Raw genomic sequence first — 24,254 nt, 5'->3', positions numbered from 1 at the left:
GACTTTACCGATATCGACGATGCGCCTCATGCAACGACCCAAGTAGCAGCCGCTGCATGATGTATATATATTGTAGAATAATAACGCACTACGAATCTATCTGGAGCACTCAAAAACCACCAGGGACGTGCGTGGCGTAGTCGCCCTGCTTGTCCTCGGCTCTCTCCATGCTTGTATTGGACAGCATAGAGTGACGCGAGCTGATCAGCTGCTCGGGAGTACCCAGCGCACTGGAATGCATTTGGGGCGTGGTCGGCCCGCGGAGCTTGCCGTCCTTGTCAATTACCGTTACGGTGCTCACTGTACGGTTTCCCGTGCTGCGGAATACAGGGCGGCGGAAGAATGCCTCGTCAGAGTCGTAGCCATCATCGTCGGGATACGGCGCCGTGGCGAACGGCGCAGAAAAGGGCGGTTCAGTGGCGATGGGCTCCACCGGATCTGCCATACGCGGCGCCGCGTCCTGCACAGGCGTAGACGACGTCGGCGCTTGAGTAGCCGCAGGGAGGGACACTGGCGCTTCAAACGCGGGGGGGGCAAAAGGCGTATCCAATGTAGGTGCGTCCATGCCAGAGTCCGCCACCGCTTCCTGCCTGGGGATGCCTGCCAGGACAGAGAGGCCTTGGCGGAAGCTCCGATCGCGTGGAATGGATGCTTGCCGCTGATGCGCTGCATCCGTCACGTAACCCGTAATGGGCTGCTCGCCGTTAAATGCCAATGGCTGCACATTCTTCTCTGCAGGCGCATCCATCGAGACGGAAACGTTTTGGAGCGAGAGGCCGGCGCGGTAAAACATATCCTCTGCTTCGTCGTCGGCCAACTCATCGGCCAGCATGTGCTTGAGCGGCATGGGCGGGGTCTCGGGCGATGCGAATTGATCCGCGTGCAGTGACACCACCGGCTTGGCTGACAGCAGCTCGCCGGACGTCTCGGCGTCTTCTTCGGGCGATGACGACGGGTCCGACTCGGCTGGGCGCAGTTTGGGCGACGTGAAGGTGTGCATAATACGCGGAGAGATGGGCGCAGCAAGGGGTTTCTGTAAGCGCGGCGCGGCGACCGTCTCTGTGGCTTGGTCAGGTACAAAGCGCGCCGCGGCAACCGAAGCGGGCGAACGCTGCTCGGTAGTAAACTTGGTGGCGGCAATGGTGGCAGGAGAAAGCGCAAATGCAGGGTCAGGCTGTGGAAGGCGCGCGCGGGCGGCAGCGGTCGCGGGGGATGGGGGCTGGTCGATCCATGCAACCACGTTGGCTTCGCGAGGCGGCTCGCCGGCGTGTGCGTCGGTTGAGATGTTCGACTCCGACTCTTCGAGAATCGTTGCCGTTTGTCGTGCAGGTCTGGTCGGAGCGCCAGCACGCGTCGAGTCGCTCGTGCTCTGGCGCTCCCACGGCAACTTCCATGTAGGCGCAGCGCTTCCAAACACCACAGGACGGAATCCACCAAGCGACGGCGCGGCACCATCGACAGGACGTGCAATGGCGGGAATGGATGCATGGGCTTTAGAGGGTTGGACGTCTGTGCGCGTAGGTGCCGACACTGGCACTGGCACTGGCGCCGTGGGCGCATTTGTCGGTACAGCGTACGCAGCGGCGCTTTTCACCGGCGCGCCCATAAAGCCCAACGACGTGTTGCCGCCTGGCAGAGTCATGCGTTTGGAGCGTGGGGCGGACGTTTCTTGGAATGTGCCTGCCGAAGCACTCACGTCGCGCTGCAATGGTGCGCTAGCAACGACCGGCACAACGCACTCGGTGTTTTGGATGCCAAGGCCTGCGGTTGCACAAGAGCTCGGCGCATTCTCAACAGAGGCACTTTCTGGCGTGGCACTATTCACCTGCGCGTGTTGAGGTTGTTCCCGTTCAGTCTCCATTTCCGACAGCGCATTTCTAGACCGCCCTTCAACATCTTTCAAAGACGGCACAGCTCTGCGCTCGCGCACACCAACTTGAGGACGCACCGACGCTGGCGCTTCGCCAAGGCTCTGTCGCGGATGCGCAGGAGGCGAAGCAGTATACGGCGCATGTTCTTGCGGCACACTGCGCTCCGAGACTTGCATCTCGCCAGGCGCATCCGGCACGCTGTCAAAGATACCGACCATATTTGGCGAGATGTGCGGCGAGCCCAACGCACGGAGACTCTTTTTCCCTTTCAAAATCCAGCTCGAGCCACGCGATCGGATCCCGCCAAGAATGCCTTGCCCAGCACGCAGTTCGGCTTGGCTCGCTTCACTTGGACTGTGCTTGACGCTTTGCGCGGCAATTGGGCGCATACCATGTTCAGTCGAAGAACGCGCGTGGCTCATCATGGCATCGCGCTCGGCTTGCTGTTCGGCAATCCACTCGGGGTGCTGTAGCTGGTCGGATGACTGTACAGGGTGCCATGCAGGCTGGACGGGCATTTCGGGCGAAGGCACCGGCGTGCCTTGCGGAACAGGCTGAATGGTTGGTACGTGCGGACTGGGTCTTGCCGGCGTGGCGAACGGTGCGACATTCGTTCGCTGCGCCGCGACGGGCGAGCGCTCGACCGCTACCACTGGCGTACGCTCTGAGCGGGCAAGGAAAGGATTGGTTGGGTGGCCGAGGCGCTTGGGCGTTTGCGTGGGCACTTCGACATGTTCTGTCGCAATCGGTTGGCTGGAAGGAAGGCGATCCATGCGCGGTTCGCTACGCGGGGGAGGTTGAGCAGCATGGACGAACTCTGCCGGCGCCGCCGCTTTACTTGCGCGGGCCCTGGCAGTCCGTGCCGCCTCGACACGCTGCGTATGCGAGACCTGCACTGGGATAGGATGCCCATTCGGCTGCACACTCCACGGCACGGGCACTTGCTCCGCCGGCGCCTTTACAGGCCCTGCACGGCTCGGCGCAACGGCAACAGGCGCAAGCCCTGGAATCGCCGCCTTGCTCAAACTCGGTCGGATACCCAGCTGCCGCCTGTGGCTCTGCACAGACGGCACAGCCCGAAGAGCACTGGACGGCGCTGCATCGCGCGCCATCGCAGGTTCGTCCGACAGCTCTGTGTGTGCATCCTCAAACGTATCCATCGCATCCTCAAACTCGTCGTTTGTCGCAGTCGACAAGCGCTTGGCATTGCTCGGAGGAACACTGCGCACAGGAACAGACGCTGTGGCCGGTACATGCGAAACATCCTTGCTGGTCATCACCAGATCGGCCCGCGCATGGTCGAGCGGAGCAGCAGGGCGTGCTGGCAAGGCCGGTGCATCGTCCAAAATCGCTTTGGCCGGTGCCTCCCCTGTACCGCCCAGTCCCGGAGCAGTCGTCGGATTGACGCGCACAATTTTTTCGGTGCTCGCGCGCGGCCCACCCTGCATTTCCGCAGCTTCGGCCGGGGAGCGCATGGTGACAATATCTCTGGCAAAATAGTCCACATCCTTTACCGAGCCTGCCTCGGCGCGCGACGCTGAAACGGTGCCGTGGCCTTGGAGCGGCACAATTTCTGGTGTGCGAACATTGACGGGCGCAGGCACCATTTTCAATGGCGATGCGGTCTCGCGTGTATCCATCGCCTTGGGTTTGTTAAGCCAGTCGCTTTCCGGCGCAGGTTGCGGCGTTTGGTCGCGCGCATCGTTTTCAAGCACGTCCGACTTGGGCAGGGGCTGAAAAAGAGGGGTCCAGCTGCTGCGCGCAGGAGCTTCTTTTGCCTGTCCGCCACTCCGGATCGCATCGAGGGGCGCAGTGAGGACGCTGCGCAGCGTTCGCTTGTTTTCGGATGCGTCGTCAAGAGGCGCAGAAGGGCGGGCTGGTTGGGACGCAAACGTGTTTTGTACGTCCGTCGGCGCCGCTTCTTGCGCCGCGCGATTCACGACGCACACGGTCGAGGGGGGCGCGAGGCCAGCGCGGACCATGCGGAAACGATTCAGCTTGCGTAGCATGGGCAGCGAGTGGCGTACGGTGCGTCCATGTGTGTCCAACGCTTTGCGGTACGCGCGCGGCACATGCTCCTGAAACACAAACCAAGTGCCTGCATCGTCGAGTGCATCGTGCATCTGCAATCCGGGCGAGTTGGCGGGGCGCACGCGGAGCTGAAGAACGGCAAAGCTTGCGTTGCGGTGCACTACCTCGTCGCGGTTGCTCCAGCCGTTGCCGACCAGGTAATCGGCCCATACTTCCGGAAAGATGTCGTCCATCTCAAATGCCTGGGACACGACGGGCTCGGTGTCGTACGGGAACGCAAGCGGCTTGTTGTTAAAGACGTGCGGATCGTTCCTGCGCAAAACGCCAGTCTGCTTCGCGACGACTTGCGGATCGCGCTGCGCCTCGCCCAGTATGGCATCGTCGTATTGCGCGACCCAGTCCATGCGACTATCGTCTGGGTCTGGCACAAGATCCTGCAGATCAAAGTTGGTCCAGTACATGCTCCGCACCTTCTCCATGCGTGTCTGGTCGCCTTCCATCGAGACGCTCGCGTCTTCGTCGCCAAACGCTTGTCGGCCCAGCGCGCGGTCTACATTTAGCAGCTTGCGCATGCGCTGGGTGATTTCCAGCGGCGCAGCGCTGCGTGCGCCAAGCACCGACAGCAATGCAGGGCTCGGGCGGCGGGTGGACTCGAGGAGGAGGTCGCGCGCATACTCGCGCGTGAAGCGCGATATGGGAACGACAGAGACGGTGTGCACATTTGCACTGCTTTGGCTGAGCTCGGCAGGAAGCATTTGTGGATAGTTGCGGATGTGTTTCAGGAGACGGCGCGGCAACTGTGCTTCGGTGCTGGCCATCGAGGCGTGATAGCGCATAAATGCAAGGATTAAATGCTCGGCGGCATTGCTCGCGCAAATGTATGCCGTGTAGGTAGCCTCGAACTCGGCGTCTTCTGGCAGGCCAAACAACAGCACGCCAAAGATGCGCCCAATCACGGAAGGCGGTGTGCCATTGTGGCTGCTGCGTGCGGCGACCATGGCGAAAAAGTCCAAAAGCATGTCCAGCAGACGCGCTAGCGACGGCTCCAAAGAGCTGGCGAAAGCCATGTACGCACTGGTGGGAAACCCTTGCTCTTTTTCCTGCTTGCGCCAGGCAAGGTACGGCTTCCAAGGAAGGAAACCGCGCTCCTGGACCATGACAAGGTCGGTCAGCGGCGGGGCAGGAACGCCGGTGGGGCGCATAGGCCTTTCTGCAACCACACAGCCAATGCGCGCAAGGACCCACTTGAGGAGCGCGACAAGCTCGTAGACGTTTGCAAACTGCAGAGCGTCTTCAAACGCGCGCGATGCAGCAGGGTCCATTTCTTTGTCGGTGCTGTAGGTCGCGAGCAAGGCATGAATCAGCGTGGTAGTGCCAGTGGCAGAAAGATCGGGCGCCATGCTGCTAAGGAGGAGAGGGGAGTCTACACCGTGGGTGCGAATTTGCGCAATCACACGCGCAGCGACAGTCGCAACTTCTTCGACACTCATCGGGTGTTCCCAAGCGTATCCAGCGTACCCATAAACGGAGACCGCTGCGCCGTGCTGGCCCGCACGCGATGGCCAAGCATTGTACTGCATCTTGGGGGCGCGTGCAGTGCGCGCAGCGGGCGTACTGCGCAGTACCTGCGCCCGCTCAGTGTCAGAAACGGGCTTTGCCGCCTGGCCATCTTGCACTGCATTCGATGCTCTCGAGGCAAGCTGCATAGCAGCAATGTTATCACGCGATGCACCGTTGGGCAAGCGCGGCAGTGGACGCTCTCCGTTTGCAGCCGCGCTGGATACAACGCGGGGCCGCGTCGAGTTCGCACGACCAAGATCGGGGCTTTGGCCCGCCTGTGCAGCTATCCATGCCATTGCAGGCGAGCTATGCCCATACAAGAGCGCATCCTCGCCGACGGGCGGGGATGCAGACTTCGACATAATGCAAGGATTTAGCAGTGTCTGGGCAACGGAATGCGGTGCGCGTGGAAGGGCTTGCCCAGGGCGCCAGCCAATCATGTGCTGGATGCCTCCACACACACCACGTTCGGTGCTATCTACGGGCTGTGCACGCGCTACGGGTGGAGGCGTACGGAGGTTTATTAGAAAAGGAGCAGGCGGCATGGTTGCGCACGGCGGAATGCATCGCGCAGCGGGGAGTGGCCCAGGAGGTGGATGAGAGCGTCGCGCGTTTCGGGCGTGTCAAATATGGTGCGTGACTTGGCGTCGGTCCAGGAATGGTCGAGCACGACTGCACACGTGTGGGCGATCTGCAGCGCGCCGCGGTCCAACAGCTGCTGGAGGCGGTGGGGAGTGCCGACTGCGAGAGGCGTGGCGTGGGATTGCAGTAGTGCGACATGCTCGTCGACCTTAAAGTGGCGCGCAAACAGCTTGGCTACCGTCGGCGCATCGCTTTTTTTTGCTTGCTCGTGGGGCAAGAGTGCGCGGAGTGTGCGAGCAATGCCTGCAGCGCGTTGCGCGTTGCCAGACACCACTAGAATGCACGGCGCGCCGTGCTCTTTCATCCACGGTTTGGAGGCATCTGCTAATGTCGTAGCAGGTAGCGCCGCTGGTGTTAGTCGCACACCACGTACATTGCGCTAGATAGTCGGCCATATGCTCAAGCGTGCGCGGCGCGTCGAATGTAAACGTCTCTTTTACAGCAGAGGCTGGGGTGAGCAGCGCGGCGGCCTACCTGGAACTAGCGTATCCTGCACTTCTAGTGCGCTGAGTTTGGGAAATGTCTTGCGAAATTGCGCGGCTAGAAAATCGGCCTGCATCTCGGCGGACTGCGCCGTGATGCTCTTTTCCGCCGCTACATTCGCGTGGTACACGGCAGATTTCTTGTGCCGCTTTTCCCGCCGCTTGCGTTTTTTCGACTCAGACACGTCCTCAGCGTGCCCGCGCTTGTTACCTGACGGCGTGGCATCGTCTGTGTACGCTACATCGCCTTCGAGCAGCAGCCCGTCGTCCAGTTCGTCGCCCATACGCAAAAGGCATGCGCGCACGCCCAAAAATATGCTCACGTAAGCGAATCACAGCGGCGCGTCGCGCCGCTGCCTCGGCGCGTTTGGCTACGATGGTGCGGCGCGGCGTGGCGAGCAAGTTTCCCATTGCGCGCATCAAGCGCATCATGCAAGCAGATGAGGATGTCGGCAAAGTTGCACAAGCGACGCCGGTCGTGATATGTACGTGCCGCACGCGACTAACACACAGCCAAAGCACTCGAGCTGTTTATGCAGAATATCGTGGAGTCGGCCGTGGGGCAGACGCGCAAGAGCGGCGGGAAGCGTGTGGCGCCGTACCATTTGTGCGTACCGATTTGGCGTACTGACCGTAGGAAACGTGCCGTGCAGGCGAATGAGACGTTTGATTTTCTCAAGGACATAGTCGACAAGGTTGTCGATCCACTTGAAAATGGCGGCACAAGTACAAGGAAGCGGAGAAAGGTCGCCAAGGCGGAGCCCGCCGAAGAGCCTGAGCCCGAGACCAAGGAAGAGACGCCTCCTTCGCCGAGCGCAGAAACGCAAGAAGCGGCGCCAAAGAAGGAAGAAGAGTAGCGTGTATGGTGGACAGACTCACTTTATATACTGTACTAGATAGATATAAGGCTGTGTAACCATGATGCACGACATCCACACTGTTCCCGCAGCGCCGCAGCGCGTCGCGGCAGCGCTCGGAAATGCTTACCCAAGCACGGCGTGGCCGGCCGATCACGTTTGGGGAATTTTTTTTTCCCGCGAGTGCCAGCCACTGCTTCTGTGCGTCCGACCATCGTACTTTAAAAGGTGGCTGCAGAGCTTCCCTGCCAAGTCAACTGCGGAAAAAACTGCGATTGACCTACGTTGTGGAACGGATCTGTGCACTTTAAAAACATGCCTGGCGAGATTTCTTCAAACGGCAGTGCGCTGCAGGGCATGCTTGATAGCGTCGCTCCTTCGCTGCGCGCTGCACTGGTCGGCAGTGCCCCGCCATCCCGCACGCCATCACCCGCCCCTCCTGCGACGTCGGAGCCCATGGACGTGCCGTCGGACGGCCCCATGATGCTCGAACTTGCAGACGGGGGCGAGTTTCAAGGTTTTAGTTTCGGCGCACAAGGCGTGAGCGTCTCGGGTGAATGCGTCTTCCAAACGGGTATGACAGGCTACGTCGAGTCACTGACAGATCCTTCGTACGAGGGCCAGATTCTCGTGCTTACTTACCCTCTTGCCGGCAACTACGGCGTGCCTGCGCGCCCCCTTGAAGACACGCTCCCGCGCCTCGCCGCGCCGTTCGAGTCGTCGCGCATCCATATCGCGGGTCTTGTGGTGGCCTACTACAGCCACGATTTTAGCCACTACCTTGCCGCGTCAGGCCTTGGCGACTGGCTCAAGCAAAGTGGCGTTCCTGCCGTGTACGGCATCGATACGCGTGCACTCACAAAACGCATCCGGACCAAAGGCAGCATGCTTGCTCGTCTTCTTGCGCCCGCACGCCCAAGTGGCGACATCATGGGAAGCGACTGGCGCTCGCACTTCCTCGATGTCGCGTGGCTCGATCCCAACGGCGAGCACCTCGTCCGGCGCGTTTCGAGGACTGCGGTGTCGCTTTATACGCCCCAAGACACCGCGCCTGCTGGACTGCGCACGGTGAATGAGCCAGCGCTTCTGCACGCGGACGGGCGCCCTATTCGCGTTCTTGCGCTGGACATGGGCATGAAGATGAACCAAATCCGGTGCTTTACATCGCGCGGTGTCGAGCTTCTTGTCGTGCCATGGGACTATGACTTTTTGAATGGTCCCGAAGAATACGATGGACTGTTTATCTCCAACGGGCCCGGCGACCCCACACTGTGCACTGCCACGATCGAGCGCCTCCGCGCGCTCCTTGGCCGCAAAGACGACATGATTCCCATCTTTGGCATCTGTCTCGGCCACCAGCTGCTCTCCCTTGCAGCAGGCGCACAAACGACCAAGATGAAGTACGGCAACCGCGGCCAAAACATACCATGTACGGACCAGCTCAGCGGCCGCTGCTACATCACCTCGCAGAACCACGGCTACGCTGTGGATGCCAGCACACTCCCTCCGGGCTGGACAGAACTGTTTGTCAATGCCAACGATGGGAGCAACGAGGGTATTTACGCAACGCATGCACCCTATTTCTCTGTTCAATTTCATCCTGAGAGCACGCCCGGCCCCCGGGACACAGAGTACTTGTTTGACGTTTTTCTCCGCTCTGTCGTTGACTGCGCTGCTATCCGCCGTACGCACGGTCCCGGTGCGCCATTGAAACAGGTTGCTTTCCCCGGCGGCAAGCTCGCTGACCACGAGGCAGCCTTTCCCCGTCTGCACCCCCGCAAAGTGCTCGTCCTTGGCTCTGGCGGTCTGAGCATTGGCCAGGCGGGCGAGTTTGACTACAGCGGCTCACAGGCCATCAAAGCGCTCAACGAAGAAGGCGTTTACACCATTCTTGTTAACCCCAACATTGCCACGATTCAGACCTCGGCGGGCCTGGCGGACAAGGTCTACTTTTTGCCCGTTACCCCCGAATTTGTTCTCAAGGTCCTTCAATACGAGCGTCCCGACGGCATCTACTGTACGTTTGGCGGCCAAACGGCGCTCAACGTCGGTATCCGCCTTAAAGACGAGCTTCCCAAGCTCGGCGTGCGCAATTTGGGCACGCCGATTGAGACCATCATCCAGACAGAGGACCGCGATCTTTTCTCGCGCGCGCTCGCCGAGATCGGCGAGAGCTCCGCGCCGAGCGCAAGCGCCAACAACTGGGAAGAGGCGCTCCAGGCGTCCAAGGATATTGGTTTTCCCGTTATTGTCCGTGCCGCCTACGCGCTCGGTGGCCTTGGCAGTGGATTTGCAAAAGATGTTGACGAGCTCCGCCAGCTGTGTCACGCAGCGTTTGCCAACAGTCCGCAGGTGCTTGTGGAGAAAAGTATGAAGGGCTGGAAAGAGATTGAGTACGAGGTGGTGCGCGACTGCCGCGACAATTGCATCACGGTTTGCAACATGGAAAACTTTGACCCTCTTGGCGTGCACACTGGCGACTCGATCGTCATTGCTCCCAGCCAGACGCTGAGCGACGAAGACTACAATATGCTGCGCACGACCGCGGTGAATGTCATCCGCCACCTCGGTGTCGTCGGCGAATGCAACATCCAGTACGCGCTGAATCCACACAGCCGTGAGTACTGCATCATCGAAGTGAATGCGCGTCTCTCGCGCAGCTCTGCACTGGCGTCCAAAGCGACGGGCTATCCATTGGCCTTTGTCGCTGCTAAGCTCGGCCTCAACATTCCCCTCAACGAGCTGCGCAACAACGTCACGCGCGAAACCTCGGCATGCTTTGAGCCGAGTCTCGACTATGTCGTGACCAAGATCCCGCGCTGGGACTTGCGCAAGTTTGAGCGGGTTAGTTCCAAGCTTGGCAGCTCTATGAAGAGTGTCGGCGAGGTGATGGCTATTGGCCGCACGTTTGAAGAGAGCTTCCAGAAAGCTATCCGCTCCATCGACCCGAGCTTTGACGGCTTCGGCAAGAATGACATGGTCGCGGATGCAGAGATTGACGAGGAACTGCAAGCGCCCACCGACAAGCGCGTCTTTGCGATTGCCAATGCCATGGCGAATGGGTACAGCGTCGACCAAATCCACGCGCTCTCCAACATTGACAAGTGGTTTTTGAGCAAGCTCCACGGCATTATGCGTGCTGCGTTTACTCTCGAGGCCAACACCGCGCTCCCATCTGCTCTTTTGCGGAAGGTCAAGCAGCTTGGCTTTAGCGACCAGCAGATTGCGCGGCGGATCGCCAGTGCCGAGCTTGCCGTGCGCCGCCGGCGCCACGAGCTTGGCATCACGCCGTTTGTCAAGCAAATCGACACGGTCGCTGCCGAATTTCCTGCGCAGACCAACTACTTGTACATTACGTACAATGCTGTCGAACACGACATCACCTTTAACGACCACGGCGTCATGGTGCTTGGCTCGGGTGTCTACCGCATCGGCTCCTCGGTCGAGTTCGATTGGTGTGCCGTGCGTGCGATTCGCACTTTGCGCGACCACAAGTACAAGACCGTGATGGTGAACTACAACCCCGAGACAGTGTCTACGGACTATGACGAGGCAGACAAGCTCTACTTTGAAAACATCTCGCTCGAGACCGTGATGGATATCTACGAGCTGGAGCACTCTCAAGGCGTGATCATCTCCATGGGCGGTCAAACGCCTAACAATATTGCTTTGCCACTCCACCGCCAAGGCGTCAAGGTGCTGGGCACCTCGCCAGAGATGATCGACATGGCCGAAAACAGGTACAAGTTCTCGCGCATGCTCGACAAGATCGGCGTCGACCAGCCCATGTGGAAAGAGCTGACGAGTTTGGAAGACGCGTACAACACGTGTGCACGCTTTGGGTACCCCGTCCTGGTGCGTCCTTCCTACGTGCTGAGCGGTGCGGCGATGAATGTCGTCTACTCGCCCGAGGACCTGAGCAGCTACCTGTCGCAGGCCTCGGCAATCAACCGCGAGCATCCGGTTGTAATTACCAAGTACCTCGAAGGCGCTAAAGAGATTGAGATGGACGCGGTTGCCAAAGACGGCACCATGATCATGCACTACGTCTCGGAGCACGTCGAGAACGCGGGTGTGCACTCTGGCGACGCCACACTCATTCTTCCTCCCCAGGACCTCGAGCCGGAAACGGTGCGCCGCATTGAAGAGGCCACGGGCAAGATTGGCGCCGCGCTCAATGTCACAGGCCCGTTTAATATTCAGTTTATTGCGAAGAACAACGAGATCAAGGTGATTGAGTGCAATGTGCGCGCCGCACGCTCGTTCCCGTTTGTCTCCAAAGTCACAGGCATCGATGCAATTTCGCTTGCGACGTGTGCAATCATGGACATCCCCGTGGAGCCCTATCCGTCTGTGGAACTTCCCCACCAGTACGTTGGTGTCAAGGTTCCCCAGTTTTCCTTTAGCCGCTTGGCGGGCGCTGATCCCATTCTCGGCGTGGAAATGGCGTCTACCGGTGAGGTGGCGTGCTTTGGGCGCAACAAGTTCGAGGCGTACTTGCGCGCGATGCTTGCTTCTGGCATTCGACTGCCCACCAAAAATGTCCTGCTTAGTGTCGGCAGCTACAGCGAGAAGCAGGAGCTGCTCCCGAGCGTGCAAACGCTCCACAACCTCGGCTTTACCTTGTACGGCTCCTCCGGCACCGCCGACTTTTACTCGGAGCACGGCATCCCCGTCGTCCACCTCGAGGCCCTCCCTGAAGACGACGACTTTGGCAGCGACGAAAACAGCAAGGCAGCCTACTCGCTCTTGACGCACTTGACGCAGGGCGTGAGCAGTTTGTTCATCTCTTTGCCGAGCAAGAACAAGTACCGCCGCCCCTCGTCGTTTACCTCGATGGGCTATCGCGCACGTCGTCTCGCGATTGACCGCGCGATTCCTCTGATCACCAATATCAAGAACGCCAAGCTGTTTGTCGAGGCCATTGCACTCTACCGCAAGCAGGGCAGCACGTTTGACATCTTCCCTATCGACGCAAAAACGAGCCACATGACCTACACCTTCCCGGGCCTGTACGCCATCCAAGCGTTTGTCCCGAGCATCGCCTCACCCGAGCTGACCAGCGCACAGATTGTGTCGTGCAGCCGCGCTGCTGCGCTGGGCGGCTTCACCGGCGTCATTGTGCACCCGTGCGGCGTCGCGAATGCAATCATCGACGGCGCGTCTCTCAGTGCCGCCGAGGCTGCGCTCGAAGGCGCGTGCCATGTCGACATGGCCCTCTTGCTGTGTGCGACGCCGCAACACGTGCGTGAGTTTGCCGAGCTTGCCCCGCGCGTCTCGGCGCTCTTTGTGCCGTTTGAGAAGAATAGCGCAGTGCGCACATCCCCAGCCACCGTCTCGTCCTACTTTGCCAACTGGCCCGAGGACAAGCTTGTGGTGACCGATGCTGCCGGCGCGGATCTTGCCTCGATGCTGCTTCTCGCAAGTCTGCACAGCCGCAGGCTGCACGTCACCAATGTGCACTCCAAAGACGACGTTTTGCTCATTGCTTTGAGCAAGGCCAAAGGACTTTGTGTTACGTGCGACGTTACCGTCTATGCGCTCTTCTTCAACACAGACATGTACCCCACTGCTACTTGCATCCCCAGCGCGGCAGAACAAGCAAGTCTTTGGGAGAATCTTGCGCAGGTGGACGCACTGTCTATTGGCGACGCACCATACATGCTCAGCCTCGAAGTCGGCCACCCCCCGTCGCCCACGGCAGGCCTCGAGGAAAGCATGCGCCTTTTGCTCAACGCTGTGAATGAGAACAAGATCACACTCGGCGATATTACGGAGAAGATGAGTATGAAGCCGCGCGAAATATTCGGTATGCCCGAGCAGCTTGACACGTCTGTCTCTGTCGAAGTCGACCGCGTCACCGACAGCAGCCCCACCGAAGGCTGGTCTCCGCTCGCGTCCACCGCGTTCCGTGGAACTGTCCACCGCGTCTTCTTCCGCGGCAGCACGGTGGCATTGGACGGCGAGGTGCTCACAGACGCACCGCTCGGTGCCAATGTTGGCGGCGTCGCTGCGCTGGCGTTCAAGTCGCTCGATACGCCGCGCGTCTATCCCGCTGAGGCTGCGCCGCCGTCGCCGACGCTTGCGCTGCGCTCGCCGCGCCGCTTTGCGCGCACCGATAGTTTGCGGAATGCCACGGCCCTCTCGGGCGGGCCCACGGCCATGCTAGGGATTGGCAAAGAAGGCGTTTTGCGCGACATGCCCGCGCTCAGCTTGAATGCGTCGCTGCTTTCGCCGGGCGTCCAGCTTTACAATCCGACCTTTTCACGGCGCCACATACTCTCGGTGAAGCAGTTTACCCGCGAGGACTTGCACGCGCTGTTTGCGGTAGCGCAGGAGATGCGTTTCCATGTTGAGCGCTACGGCGTGCTTGACTTGCTCCGCGGGCGTGTCATGAGCACCATCTTTTACGAGGAATCCACGCGCACATCGTCGTCTTTTGAGGCTGCTATGGTCCGCGCGGGCGGCCAAGTGGTTGCGGTAAATACGAGCAGGTCGTCGGTCGCCAAAGGCGAGTCGCTCGGCGATACCGTGCGCACGCTTGGATGCTACAGCGACGTGATTGTCTTGCGCCACCCTGCCGTTGGCTCGTCGCAAGAGGCCGCCAAAGCGTCGCCTGTTCCGGTGATCAATGCGGGCGATGGCATTGGCGAGCATCCCACGCAAGCGCTTCTCGATGTGTTCACCATTCGGGAGGAGCTCGGCACGGTGAATGGCTTGACGATTACGCTTGTTGGCGACCTCAAGAATGGGCGCACGACGCATTCTTTGGTGCGCCTCTTGAGTCTCTACGACGTCACACTCAACTTTGTGTCGCCGCCGTCGCTGGCAATGCCGCGCGAAGTCGTGCGCGACATTGCAAAGCATGGGATTACCATGTACGAAACGGCAAACCTAGACCCGGTGATTGGCCGCACGGATGTTTTGTACGTGACGCGTATTCAGCGCGAGCGCTTTGATTCGGTAGAAGAGTACGAGGCGGTGAAGGGATGCTACGTCGTGAACAATGACGTGCTTGCAAGGGCAAAGGCGGATACGGTTGTGCTGCACCCGCTTCCTCGTGTGGATGAGATTGATCCCGAGGTGGACTTTGATACAAAGCGCGCTGCATACTTCCGCCAGATGCGCTGTGGTCTGTTTATTCGTATGGCTTTGCTCGCAATGGTGTTGCAGCCCAGTGAGCGCGCATCGGCACCGTGAGCGTAGCATGGAGAATAGCGTTGACATTAATTTTGAGCGAGATGAAAGACTGGATTCCGACACGCGGGCTGTGCTGCGACGCGGATGCCTTGCAATGCCCGTTGGTGTTGTGGCACGGTGCATTGCAGGGCGTCCACGTGGTGTACTGCATGCGTATGCCGTGCTGCTCGAGCTGTAGACTACCAGCACCTTCCGCGCATTTCACACTTTGCAACACGCCAAACTTCGTAGTCTACCGCTACTACAACCATGCCAGCTAGTACATCAAGCTCTCTTACCGGTGCATTCGTTCCGTGAACGCCTAACACACATCTACGAGCGCGATGCGCGGTACGCAGACTCCGCCGTCGTAGCCGCGTGACTCATATCCTGGTCCAGCTGCTCGAGAACACCGACCGACTCGCGGTAGTAGTGAAGCTGTGCCTTGACGAGCGAGGCCAGCGTCTGCACAGGCTCAGGGTTGTCCAGTACGGCCTTCATGAGACTGATCGCTTCTTCTGTCACGCCCACAAGCTTGTCCTCTGCCTGCTCAACCTCCCCACGGATCGATTCCGCACGTACACTATCGTGCTGCTCGGCGTGCTTCAATGCGCCACGGCGGTTGTCCAAATGGAGGCGTGCATCGCGCACAGACTGGCGGGCCTTTAGTGCGAGGTTGATTTGGCTCCCGAATGCGTTCCAGACCATGATGAACGACTGCACAATACTGCGGTCCTGTGTGAGTCGTGCATTGCCAATGCTGTTCTCGGCGACGGCCAGCTTCTTCAGCAGCTCGGCAAGCTTGTGCTCGATCGATGCGCCCGGCTCTTCGATTGACTGTGAAGCACTCATAGGAACCTGCTCGAGGTCCATTGCAGCAGAAGTTGCACTGCGCGAGAGTGCGTGGTAAAGCGTTCGTGGCGCTGTCTCCGGCGCATGAGTGGGCTCGACGTTGCCCATGTTGGTGTTCTTCGCAGCGGTGGACGCCCACGACGAAAGTGTATGGCCGATTGACTGTGCACTCTGCGAGAGCGTCTCTTGCAGATGCTGCGGGTAATCATAGGCTTCCTGCTCAAAAACACGGACTGTGCGGATCATGGAAGCGTGTGCATTCTTCATCGCATCGACACGCTGCTCCAAATGCCGGTACTCTTCAGGCAGTTCAGTGATGTCATCGGCGTGGCCAAAGCGCTCCCGTGCTTGCTGGTTCTGTATGTTAGATAGTGCGCGTACGTACAAGAGCGCCAAATCGCTCCGCGACGTTCGAAGTAAACGACTTGAAATGGTCCATGCTGGGGGCGATGAGGTGCGAGCAAAGGTGGAGCTGGGGGTGCGTCCCGGTGCCACGTGGCACTGAACACATGATGGCATGCCGGGGATGCAGTGCGTGGGGCACAGAGCGCCGCGGGGTGTGCTGAGAGAAATGGCACCGTTACGCACCCATAGCGCGACACGACCCCTCGCCGCTCCTCGCCGCCGCGCATACCTGGATGTGGAGATGCTTTGTCCGGCAGTGGAGGCACACCTCCACGTTCCGCCTACGATGCAGTACCAGCAAGACGAAAAGGTCTTGTGCTACCATGGGCCGCTACTGTATCAGGCCAAGGTATGTCCCAGCGTAACACTGACACAAGATTCTTCAGGCTGAGGATTGGAAAGGCGACGAGAACCAATCCGGTGCGACGGGCCCTCATTATTTTGTGCATTACCAAGGCTGGAAGAAGACGTGGGACGAGTGGGTGCCGCCGCCGCGCCTACTTAAGTTCAACGATGAAAATATTGCGCTGCAGAAATCTCTTGTCGCGTCACAGAAGGCCGAGGCTGAGGCTCTTGCACAAGCGTCGAGCCAAGCAAGCGACGCGAATGCACAGCGCCGCGCCGAGCCACGCAAGCCTGGTGCGGCGCCTGGAAGCCATGCGCGCGGCACGAAACGTGTACGCGACAGTGCAGATCATGAAGAAGGCGAGCGGCGCCCAGATATCAAGCTGCAACTTCCCGATTCACTGCGCTTGCAGCTTGTCGATGACTGGGAGAATGTCACGCGAAAAGAAGAGCTTGTGCCGCTTCCGCGCACTCCGAACGTGCGCACCATTTTGAAGGAATATGCGGACCACTATGATACACGTACGTCGGCCAAGACGCGGCACGACCGATTGCCAGCAGTGATGAGTGAGGTGCTACAAGGGCTGCAGCTGTACTTTAACAAAAGCCTACCGCAGAACCTGCTCTATCGCTTCGAGCGGACGCAATACGTGGAGCTCCGCAAGAAACTGGGCTCCCGCTTGAACGTGAACGAGCGGGGCTCAGGCACGGGCGCAAGCGCAGGCGATACCAGCGCCGGCGGCGATACACTCGCGCCGTGCGACATATACGGCGCCGAGCACCTTTTACGTCTGTTTGGTACGTATGGGCCTGTCCTTACCTCAGTCAATCTCCCTTCGATTGTGGCGCACACTAATATGGACAATGAGTCTGTCGCGCTTTTGCACGATCATGTCACAGACTTGCTTGCGTATGTACAAAACACGACTCACACCAGCTACATGGCCAAAGAAAAGGCGCGTCTATTTTTGCGCGAGTACGAGACACCAAGCACGGCATACCTGCGCCTTAGCGGTCTGTAGCACCCTGTTTGTCCTGCATATAGCGCCGCCAGCGCCATGGTTCACCCTCGGTTGACTGTCCGCACGCTGCCGTCTGATTCGGCCGAAAGGAGGTTGTGTCTCCCCGGCCAAGTGGTCCCTTACGCTCACGGTCCATGATGAATGTGCAGCCAGACATGAACCAGCCGCGAACGTCGGCAAGCGACAGTCGCGCTTTGCAGAATTTGGTCAAGGCGGAAAAGGCGTACGTGGACCAGCTCTTCACCGCGACGTCCTCGGCAGTGTCGGCGAATTCGTCGCTCCAAGCATGGGGCATGTCCGAGACGCCCGATTTGGAGTCGGCGGCGTTGACTGTCTCCAAGCACCTCGATGAAGTGCTTGATGCACAAAAGACGTATGCTCATGCGATCGACCATTACCGCTCCGCGCTGAAGGACGTACTCGATCGTGAGCAGACCGTACGCACGATCCTGCGCGATCGCGAGATTCTGATTAGCCGTGTCATCAAGCTCAGCAAGAAGAAACCTTCGCGCTGGGAGGTGGCTAATTACGACGATGATCACAATCGTGCCGTGGAAGCTGCACTCGCTGAGCTGCATGCGTGTGAGCAGGCGCTCTCGAGCGAAACGGCGTTCCTCATTGGAGTCAAGCGCCGCACCTTCAAAGAGGCCATGACCATGCGTGTAAAAACCCTTGGCGATACAGGCGCGGCAATGATGGATAGTGCACGCTCGATCATCATGTTCTTGGATGATTTTGACGCGAATCTGCCCGTCGCGCCTCCAGCGCCACTCCCGCTCCCCGAGCAAGTTTCCATGGTCGCACACAGGCAGCAGCGTCAACAGCAAGAGTTCGAGCCACCGTTTCAGATGGAAAATGCGCCGCAAGGAGCGTACCAGGACTACCATGATGCGAACGAGCAGTGGCAGCAGCATCCGTACGCGGAACAGTGGCAGCAGCCATATGAACAACAGGTATACGAGCCGCTGCCGTACGAACAAGGACTGCCATACGAGCAGCCCCAAGCGTACGAGCAGGCGTACGAGCAGCAGCCCCAGGCGTACCCGGAGTCCGCCGCGGACCTTGTCCCGAGCTATCCGCCTGGGGCTGTCCCGGCGTTTGTGCCCAGCCGCGGCGTGGTTTCGCCTGTTCCTTTGGCTTCTCCTGCCATGTCTTCGCCTGCGCCGCAGCCAATGCCCGCACCCAAATCCAAATCCCGCCGCACACAAAAACCACATCGTCGCATGAGCGATGCGTCGCGCAACAGCTCGCTCCAAGCCATTCCCCAAGTCCCTGGCGGCATTCCCAGCGCGCCCAAGATGAATTTGGAGCATGCGCGCGACGGATTTGTCGCTCCGACTGTGCCTGGCGGTGTGCCGAGCGCGCCGCGCATTCAATTCGGACGCGACGACGAGGACGACGAGGACCGGTACCGTCGCCACGAAACGTACAGCAACACGACCACCACCGATGTGCCCCGCGAGCGCCACTCGAGGTATACGCACGATGACGACGAGTCCGGCACTCGCTCGCAGAAGCAGGGCGGCTTCTTTAGCCGTATGTCGAACCTGTTCCGCTCCGAGCTCAAGGCGCAGCCATCCAGCAAACGCCACGAGGAGCGAGGCGGGCGCAGAGTACACTCCGAATCGTTCTTCTCGCCCATCTCCGACTCCCGCTCGCGTGCGCTCCGCGACGATAGCAGCGACGAAGAGCCGTCGAATGTGGTGCGCCACTACAACGAGCGTCCGCTCAGCAGCATGAACTTACACATGAGCTCCTCCAAGAGCCGCAACCAACAGGCTTCGCGCGCAAGCGCCGCAGCTGCAGAGGAAGATGCGCTCACTGCTGCTGTGCGGCGCAGCGTCATTGGTGCAGGTATCACTGGTAATGTGCCTGGCAAAGGCAGCAAGCCCTCTTCGCGCTCTTCCTCTGCTTTAGGCCATGGCACACGCGTGAATCGCCGCTCGGTTGACAGCGACGTACGTCCCGGCTCTGCCGCTTCCGTCAGCCGCCCCAAATCGCGCAACAGTGTGGACCAGGCAGAGAAGCCCGTGCGCCGCAAGCGCCGGGAGAGTGCGACACCAGCTATTTCGCATCCACCCCCGGCTCCGTCCTCTTTCTATGGTGGCCTCGCGAGTAACCCAGCCAAGTTCACGACGGACTCTTGGGTCACCAAGGCCGAGGATCTTGGACGCCCCAGCTCTGCACAGAGCGCCAAGCCGCTCAAGTCTGCCATGAAGAGCTCCAAGTCGCACCGCGTATCGAGCTCTGGCTCCGACCTGCAAAGTCTCAGCATTAATCTCGACGGCCAGTTTGACGGCACGGGTCACTTGGATCTCGAGCTCGCCGAGATGGTCACAAGCGGCCGAGACGGCTCTCCTGTGAAGCCTGCAGCGACGCAGCCATCCGCTGCTGCGCCGCCCATCACACGGACGCTGTTTAGCAATATGGGTGCAAAGCCTGTGTCGCAGGAGGATGGCGCGACGCTGGGTGCTGCTGAGGAGGCGACCTATCGCGCCTTTTTGCAAGAACCCGCCTCGGTGCACGAGGGAAATGACGAGAGCGTTTCGCGCTCTGCGCAACTTGCCGCGCCGTTCTATGCTACTACGCACTTGGCGCCGCAAGCACAAGAAGCGCCCGTCCCTGCACATCCCATGGCGTCGCACACGTCAAAGAAGAGTGTGCGTATTGAAAGCGAGCCTGCCCTTTGCCAGCCAGTGTCGCCCCATGACGACCGTCACAGCTCGTGGAATACGCGAATTGGTGCGCACGATGATTCCAGCGACGAAGAATCGACGAACGCTGATCCCGATACGTACACAAGCGCCCGCCAAGCGTTTGGCAGCGCCACTCGCCAGCTGGGTCTTGCCACGGGCACGCTCCACACCAAGCCAAAAGGCGAGAGTACGAAGCGCAAGAGCCGCCCGTACAACCCCTCGATTCAGCTTCCTAAAGGTATGGAGACAGTTGCACGCAGCCGCCCGTAGATCGGACAAGTAGCCGGACCTATGCATTTGTAGACAGGCGCGGGTGTCTGTAGCAGGCATCGCTTCGTTGTGATATATGTATGCTATGGCGTTTCTTACGAGTTCAGTGCGCCAGAAGTGCGCTCGGCCGCGATGCGGCTCACGTAAGTTGAGCTCACAATGTTGAACGTCTCAAAGTAGCGCTCGAGGCAGCGCTCAAGGCAGGTCTGCTCCTTGCTCGAAAGGCTCTGTCCGGGCGGCGCGATGCATTTCGAGTAGCACTTTTCCGTCGCCTTCGAAATGAGCTGCTGAGCGTTCGCCATAGCAACTTCTGTGGCCACACGCTGCTTCAGCGCGTCTTTTTGTTCAGAAGACGACGCGCTCGGCGCAGGCTTCTTGCCAAATAGTTCCATGGTGGTGAGGAGCAAGCAGCTCGACCAGTATACACGTGACTACTCCGCGCAGGGCAGCGCTTGGCGCAAACCAAGATGTTGGAACGGCAGGTGATCGGTACGCTGCGTGCGCGATTGACAGGCAGAGGTCGTCGGCGCACTCTCCAAGGCATTTCTCACGCTTGGATGCAGGTCTGTGCGTGTGCACGGGACGGAGAATCTGCTTCGTGTGCTCAACGATACGGACCGAATAAATGCTGGGCGCGGTGTGCTCACATGTACGTACTTGCGCGTGCACTGACAAACGACAGATTGTAATCACATTTCTGTGTATGTACGTGTGTGTGACTTACCCTAGCCTCGATGAGCCGCTCATGTGGGGCGCGATGCCTATGTATACCTACTCCAGCGCGCACACTACGCGGTGGAGTCTCGGCGCGAGCGACATTATTTTTACAAACTCCTTCTTTTCTTGGTTCTTTCGAAAAGGACAGACATTAGAAGTGTTCCGTGGGCAGGGAATTTTTCAAAGCGCGCTGGACAATGCCGTGTTGGAATTGGAAAGGGGGCACTGGGTGCATATTTTCCCCGAAGGCCTCGTAAATTTGTCCAGCTCGACGGCGCTCAAGCCGTTCAAGTGGGGCGTGTCGCGCTTGTTTCTGGAGCCGCTAGAGGCGCCGGTGGTGGTGCCCATATGGCTTACGGGATTTGACCAAATCATGCCGAACAATAGAGCACATCCGCGCTGGATGCCGCGGCGCAATGCAGACGTGTCTGTGACGTTTGGCGAGCCGCTACGCGAGGAAATCACGGCGACATATCATAACGCATTCCATGAGCTATGCAGGGATGCTTCTGTGGCGCCATACGATGCACAGTGGCCGCCACGATTGGCTTCAGGTATCGTGCCAAACGAAGTGTTTCCCACGCGCGGGCCGCCGAAGCTTGCGCCGCAAGATTCGGAGGCGTATGCGACGTTGCGCAGCTACTTTGCCGCTGTGTTGCGCAGAGAGCTGCATTCGCTGGGATGCCAAGTGCGTGCACGGCATGGACTTCCGCCAGGCGAGGGCATACTATCGCACGGTCACGAACGCGGCGAGAAAAATAGCCACGTCTGAAATAGCGCGGCGCTGCGGTAAAACGTCGCGTACTTGTATAGCAATATCTACGTGCGGTCACACCTTTCCGTATCTACCAGCGCCGAGAGTATAGCGGAGAGTGGCGGCGCAGATGTCGCGCCCGGATAGAGAGTTTGCCAGAGCGAATGAGCCGTTGCGCCTTGCGGGTCGTCGAGCAGCGACACGAGTGTATCTGGCAACGCCGCGTCACCGCTCGGTACGGAAAGAGCCGATAAGTGCTTTCCTGCATCCACCAGCAGGCCCAGCATTTGGCCCGTAAGCAGGTTTGCTTTTTGTGCAAAAACATACTCTTGCAGCGTGCCTGGCAGCGTGCTAGGTGCGGCCAAATCGTCGTGCGCAATGGGCAACGTGCCCGTCTCCTCCATCTTCACGGCCACCTCTTCCTCTACGCTCGCTTGCGCGCCGTCGACAAACTCAGCAAGGCTGCGTACGTAGGCAAGCCCATCGACACTGCCGTAGACAACATCCACAAGCCGCTCCGCTTCTTGCGCGCCTTGCATGGCGATTTGCAGAGCAGGCGGCAGCTGACGAAGCGAAGAGCGCGGAACGTACTGCGCTGTGCGCGGCAGTCCAAGCACGCGATATGGCATCGCACGCAAGTATTCGCGCACAGCACGCGTGAGCAATGGGCCGACAAACCACCCGTACGAACGCAGCATGCTGGGATCGCCGCCGGTAGCAGCCCATGCAGGCATATCGCCGTACATGGCCAAGTCCGAAGGCATAATCATGCGCTGCAGGTGCGGCCGGAAAAATGTCCAGTTCTGCTCGTCGCGCTCCTGCTCCAGCTCGCGCTCGCGCCGATTCAAGCGCAGCCCCACTTGCAACGGATCCTGGATCGGCGGCGGCGCTGGAATAGGCCATACAGGAATCCCTCCATTTTTCGTCGTCGTCTGCGCTGCAGAATCGTTGGCGGTGGCTCCCAGGCCACTGGGGCCAGGCGCAGCAGCGATGGCAAACGGCATTTCCCGATCGTGCTCGGGCACGCTCGTATCGCGAAATGAATGGCTCCAGTCCGTGGCTGGTGCGCTTGGCGCTGAAAGCGTAGCGTCAAAGAGCGCATCGGGATGCCCGGACTGTGCATTTGGGAATACAAACGTGGCTTCGTTGCCAGTGCTTGTCGTGGTAGTGGCAAGGTACATGGGCAAGTGCCGCAACGATTCAAGCACAGGGAGCAGAAGCGGTGCAGAACCCATTCGCTGAATTAAAAACTCGGGAAGGTTGCCTAACGCGGCAGGGTCCAGGGACCCGTCGTCCAGGTACGCATACGCGCGCCATGGCATTTCCGCATCGGCATCACCGGGCTCGCCCCCATTTGTCGCGGCGCATTGCTCTGCAAGGAAGCTAGGAAGTGGGCCGAGGCGCGCCTTCGGCTTGGCGTGCATCCGCGCGGAGCACGCGCTCTTCCCGGTGAGTGCATTGCGCGAAACGCCCGCAAATGCAAGCGTTTTGCGGAACAAATTCATCTCGGGCGTGTTGGGCACACCTTGTGGCGGCGTAGGCGACCAACGCGTACTGCGCGCGCTGCCGATCCGGACCGCGTGGCGCCCTTCGTGCGTGTCTGTTTCCTCGTAGTCCGTGCCGGCGCCAAGCGAGGTCTCGCGGCGGTGCCCCATGCGTCTGCGCCAGCCGCGTGCAGAACGCGGCGGAGGAGTGTCGTGTGCGTCGTCCGATACAAAGGTATCGTCTTCGACGACGCTCAGCCCTTCGCGTTCAATCGCACGCAGGCCCCATGTCTCCAAGCGGCGCGCCGCAGTGTGGTATATGGACGATGAAGGATTGAATACCTGCGCATTTTGCGTGACGAGCAGAAAATCAGCCTGGAACAAGGCCATGTTGGTGTAGTGCCGCGACGCGAGTCGCTTTTCCATGGTCCCGAGATCCATGGGAAATTGGATCACGTCGCGGTACCCGGGAACTTCGTCGGGGTTCACGGGGTTGTGAAAAAAAAGGTACGGGTCGCGTTTCTTAAACGCGGCCAGCAGCGACGACAATGCCGCCTGCAGCGGTTTTGCGCGGAGCTGCTTGACGGGCCGCTTGCGTTTTGTCCCGGCGCTGGGATCGGGGGTGAGTGTGGCTGAGTTGTCCATGGAGGGGTACGCAGCATCCGTGTCATTATCACCACCACCGTCTATATCTGCTGCGGCCGCCTCGCGCAAGACACTGCGCTTAAGCTTGATCTTGGGCCGCGCCGGTGTGGGAGATGCGTACGACGCCGCTTCGCCGTCGCTCGACGACGCCTCGTCCAGCTCTTCGGCTGCAGATGGAGCATCGCCCGCCCATGATGGGCTCGATGCCTCATCTGCCTCGGACTCCTCGCGAAACGCTTCCGATAGCGGCGAAGAAAGTGCGTCGTCTCCCATACGCACAATGGCACAAGGCAAGCGACGTTCACGGTTAGTCAGCACTTTTTCGGCGCGTTCGCGCAGGCATTTGCCTTGGCGTCTTGCAGCTGCTGTGGCCAGCGGCAGAGCATCGTGCTTCACATCGCACTCTTCCTTTGCCGCCATTTTTGTGCACCGCACAGAGTAG

The 24,254-nt window shown here is 59.8% G+C and overlaps 10 protein-coding genes across 10 annotated transcripts; 5 read left to right on the top strand and 5 right to left on the bottom strand.

Annotated features, from left to right (window-relative positions):
* Nucleotides 1-109: 109 nt before the first annotated feature.
* On the bottom strand, nucleotides 110-5,824 carry MVES1_002517 (uncharacterized protein; the record flags this gene model as incomplete). The annotated part of the gene is made up of 1 exon (XM_056207345.1): nucleotides 110-5,824. The coding sequence occupies one exon, from the start codon at nucleotides 5,822-5,824 to the stop codon at nucleotides 110-112; it is 5,715 nt and encodes a 1,904-aa protein (XP_056063320.1).
* A 161-nt stretch (nucleotides 5,825-5,985) lies between these two features.
* Nucleotides 5,986-6,870, bottom strand: cms1 (the record flags this gene model as incomplete). Its single annotated transcript, XM_056207344.1, has 3 exons — nucleotides 5,986-6,428; nucleotides 6,478-6,552; nucleotides 6,579-6,870. 3 exons carry the CDS (start codon nucleotides 6,868-6,870, stop codon nucleotides 5,986-5,988), a joined length of 810 nt encoding a protein of 269 aa, XP_056063319.1.
* A 92-nt stretch (nucleotides 6,871-6,962) lies between these two features.
* Nucleotides 6,963-7,443, top strand: MVES1_002515 (uncharacterized protein; the record flags this gene model as incomplete). The annotated part of the gene is made up of 3 exons (XM_056207343.1): nucleotides 6,963-7,071; nucleotides 7,100-7,193; nucleotides 7,224-7,443. 3 exons carry the CDS (start codon nucleotides 6,963-6,965, stop codon nucleotides 7,441-7,443), a joined length of 423 nt encoding a protein of 140 aa, XP_056063318.1.
* A 315-nt stretch (nucleotides 7,444-7,758) lies between these two features.
* URA2 (Carbamoyl-phosphate synthase) lies at nucleotides 7,759-14,643 on the top strand (the record flags this gene model as incomplete). Its single annotated transcript, XM_056207342.1, has 1 exon — nucleotides 7,759-14,643. One exon carries the CDS (start codon nucleotides 7,759-7,761, stop codon nucleotides 14,641-14,643), a length of 6,885 nt encoding a protein of 2,294 aa, XP_056063317.1.
* Nucleotides 14,644-14,955: 312 nt separating this feature from the next.
* On the bottom strand, nucleotides 14,956-15,913 carry MVES1_002513 (uncharacterized protein; the record flags this gene model as incomplete). The annotated part of the gene is made up of 2 exons (XM_056207341.1): nucleotides 14,956-15,831; nucleotides 15,860-15,913. 2 exons carry the CDS (start codon nucleotides 15,911-15,913, stop codon nucleotides 14,956-14,958), a joined length of 930 nt encoding a protein of 309 aa, XP_056063316.1.
* Nucleotides 15,914-16,165: 252 nt separating this feature from the next.
* Nucleotides 16,166-17,246, top strand: EAF3 (Esa1p-associated factor; the record flags this gene model as incomplete). Its single annotated transcript, XM_056207340.1, has 4 exons — nucleotides 16,166-16,228; nucleotides 16,257-17,022; nucleotides 17,050-17,134; nucleotides 17,162-17,246. 4 exons carry the CDS (start codon nucleotides 16,166-16,168, stop codon nucleotides 17,244-17,246), a joined length of 999 nt encoding a protein of 332 aa, XP_056063315.1.
* Nucleotides 17,247-17,383: 137 nt separating this feature from the next.
* Nucleotides 17,384-20,212, top strand: MVES1_002511 (uncharacterized protein; the record flags this gene model as incomplete). The annotated part of the gene is made up of 1 exon (XM_056207339.1): nucleotides 17,384-20,212. The coding sequence occupies one exon, from the start codon at nucleotides 17,384-17,386 to the stop codon at nucleotides 20,210-20,212; it is 2,829 nt and encodes a 942-aa protein (XP_056063314.1).
* Nucleotides 20,213-20,307: 95 nt separating this feature from the next.
* Nucleotides 20,308-20,604, bottom strand: TIM13 (protein translocase subunit; the record flags this gene model as incomplete). The annotated part of the gene is made up of 1 exon (XM_056207338.1): nucleotides 20,308-20,604. One exon carries the CDS (start codon nucleotides 20,602-20,604, stop codon nucleotides 20,308-20,310), a length of 297 nt encoding a protein of 98 aa, XP_056063313.1.
* Nucleotides 20,605-20,679: 75 nt separating this feature from the next.
* Nucleotides 20,680-21,701, top strand: TAZ1 (Lyso-phosphatidylcholine acyltransferase; the record flags this gene model as incomplete). The annotated part of the gene is made up of 3 exons (XM_056207337.1): nucleotides 20,680-20,701; nucleotides 20,730-20,865; nucleotides 20,942-21,701. 3 exons carry the CDS (start codon nucleotides 20,680-20,682, stop codon nucleotides 21,699-21,701), a joined length of 918 nt encoding a protein of 305 aa, XP_056063312.1.
* Nucleotides 21,702-21,748: 47 nt separating this feature from the next.
* Nucleotides 21,749-24,085, bottom strand: MVES1_002508 (uncharacterized protein; the record flags this gene model as incomplete). Its single annotated transcript, XM_056207336.1, has 1 exon — nucleotides 21,749-24,085. The coding sequence occupies one exon, from the start codon at nucleotides 24,083-24,085 to the stop codon at nucleotides 21,749-21,751; it is 2,337 nt and encodes a 778-aa protein (XP_056063311.1).
* Nucleotides 24,086-24,254: the final 169 nt, after the last annotated feature.

This window comes from Malassezia vespertilionis, chromosome 5 (assembly GCF_029542925.1).
Source record: "Malassezia vespertilionis chromosome 5, complete sequence".
In the NCBI taxonomy this organism is placed as follows: Eukaryota; Fungi; Basidiomycota; class Malasseziomycetes; order Malasseziales; family Malasseziaceae; genus Malassezia; species Malassezia vespertilionis.
Note: the sequence above shows the minus strand (reverse complement) of the source record. Positions and strands in the feature narration are given on the sequence as shown.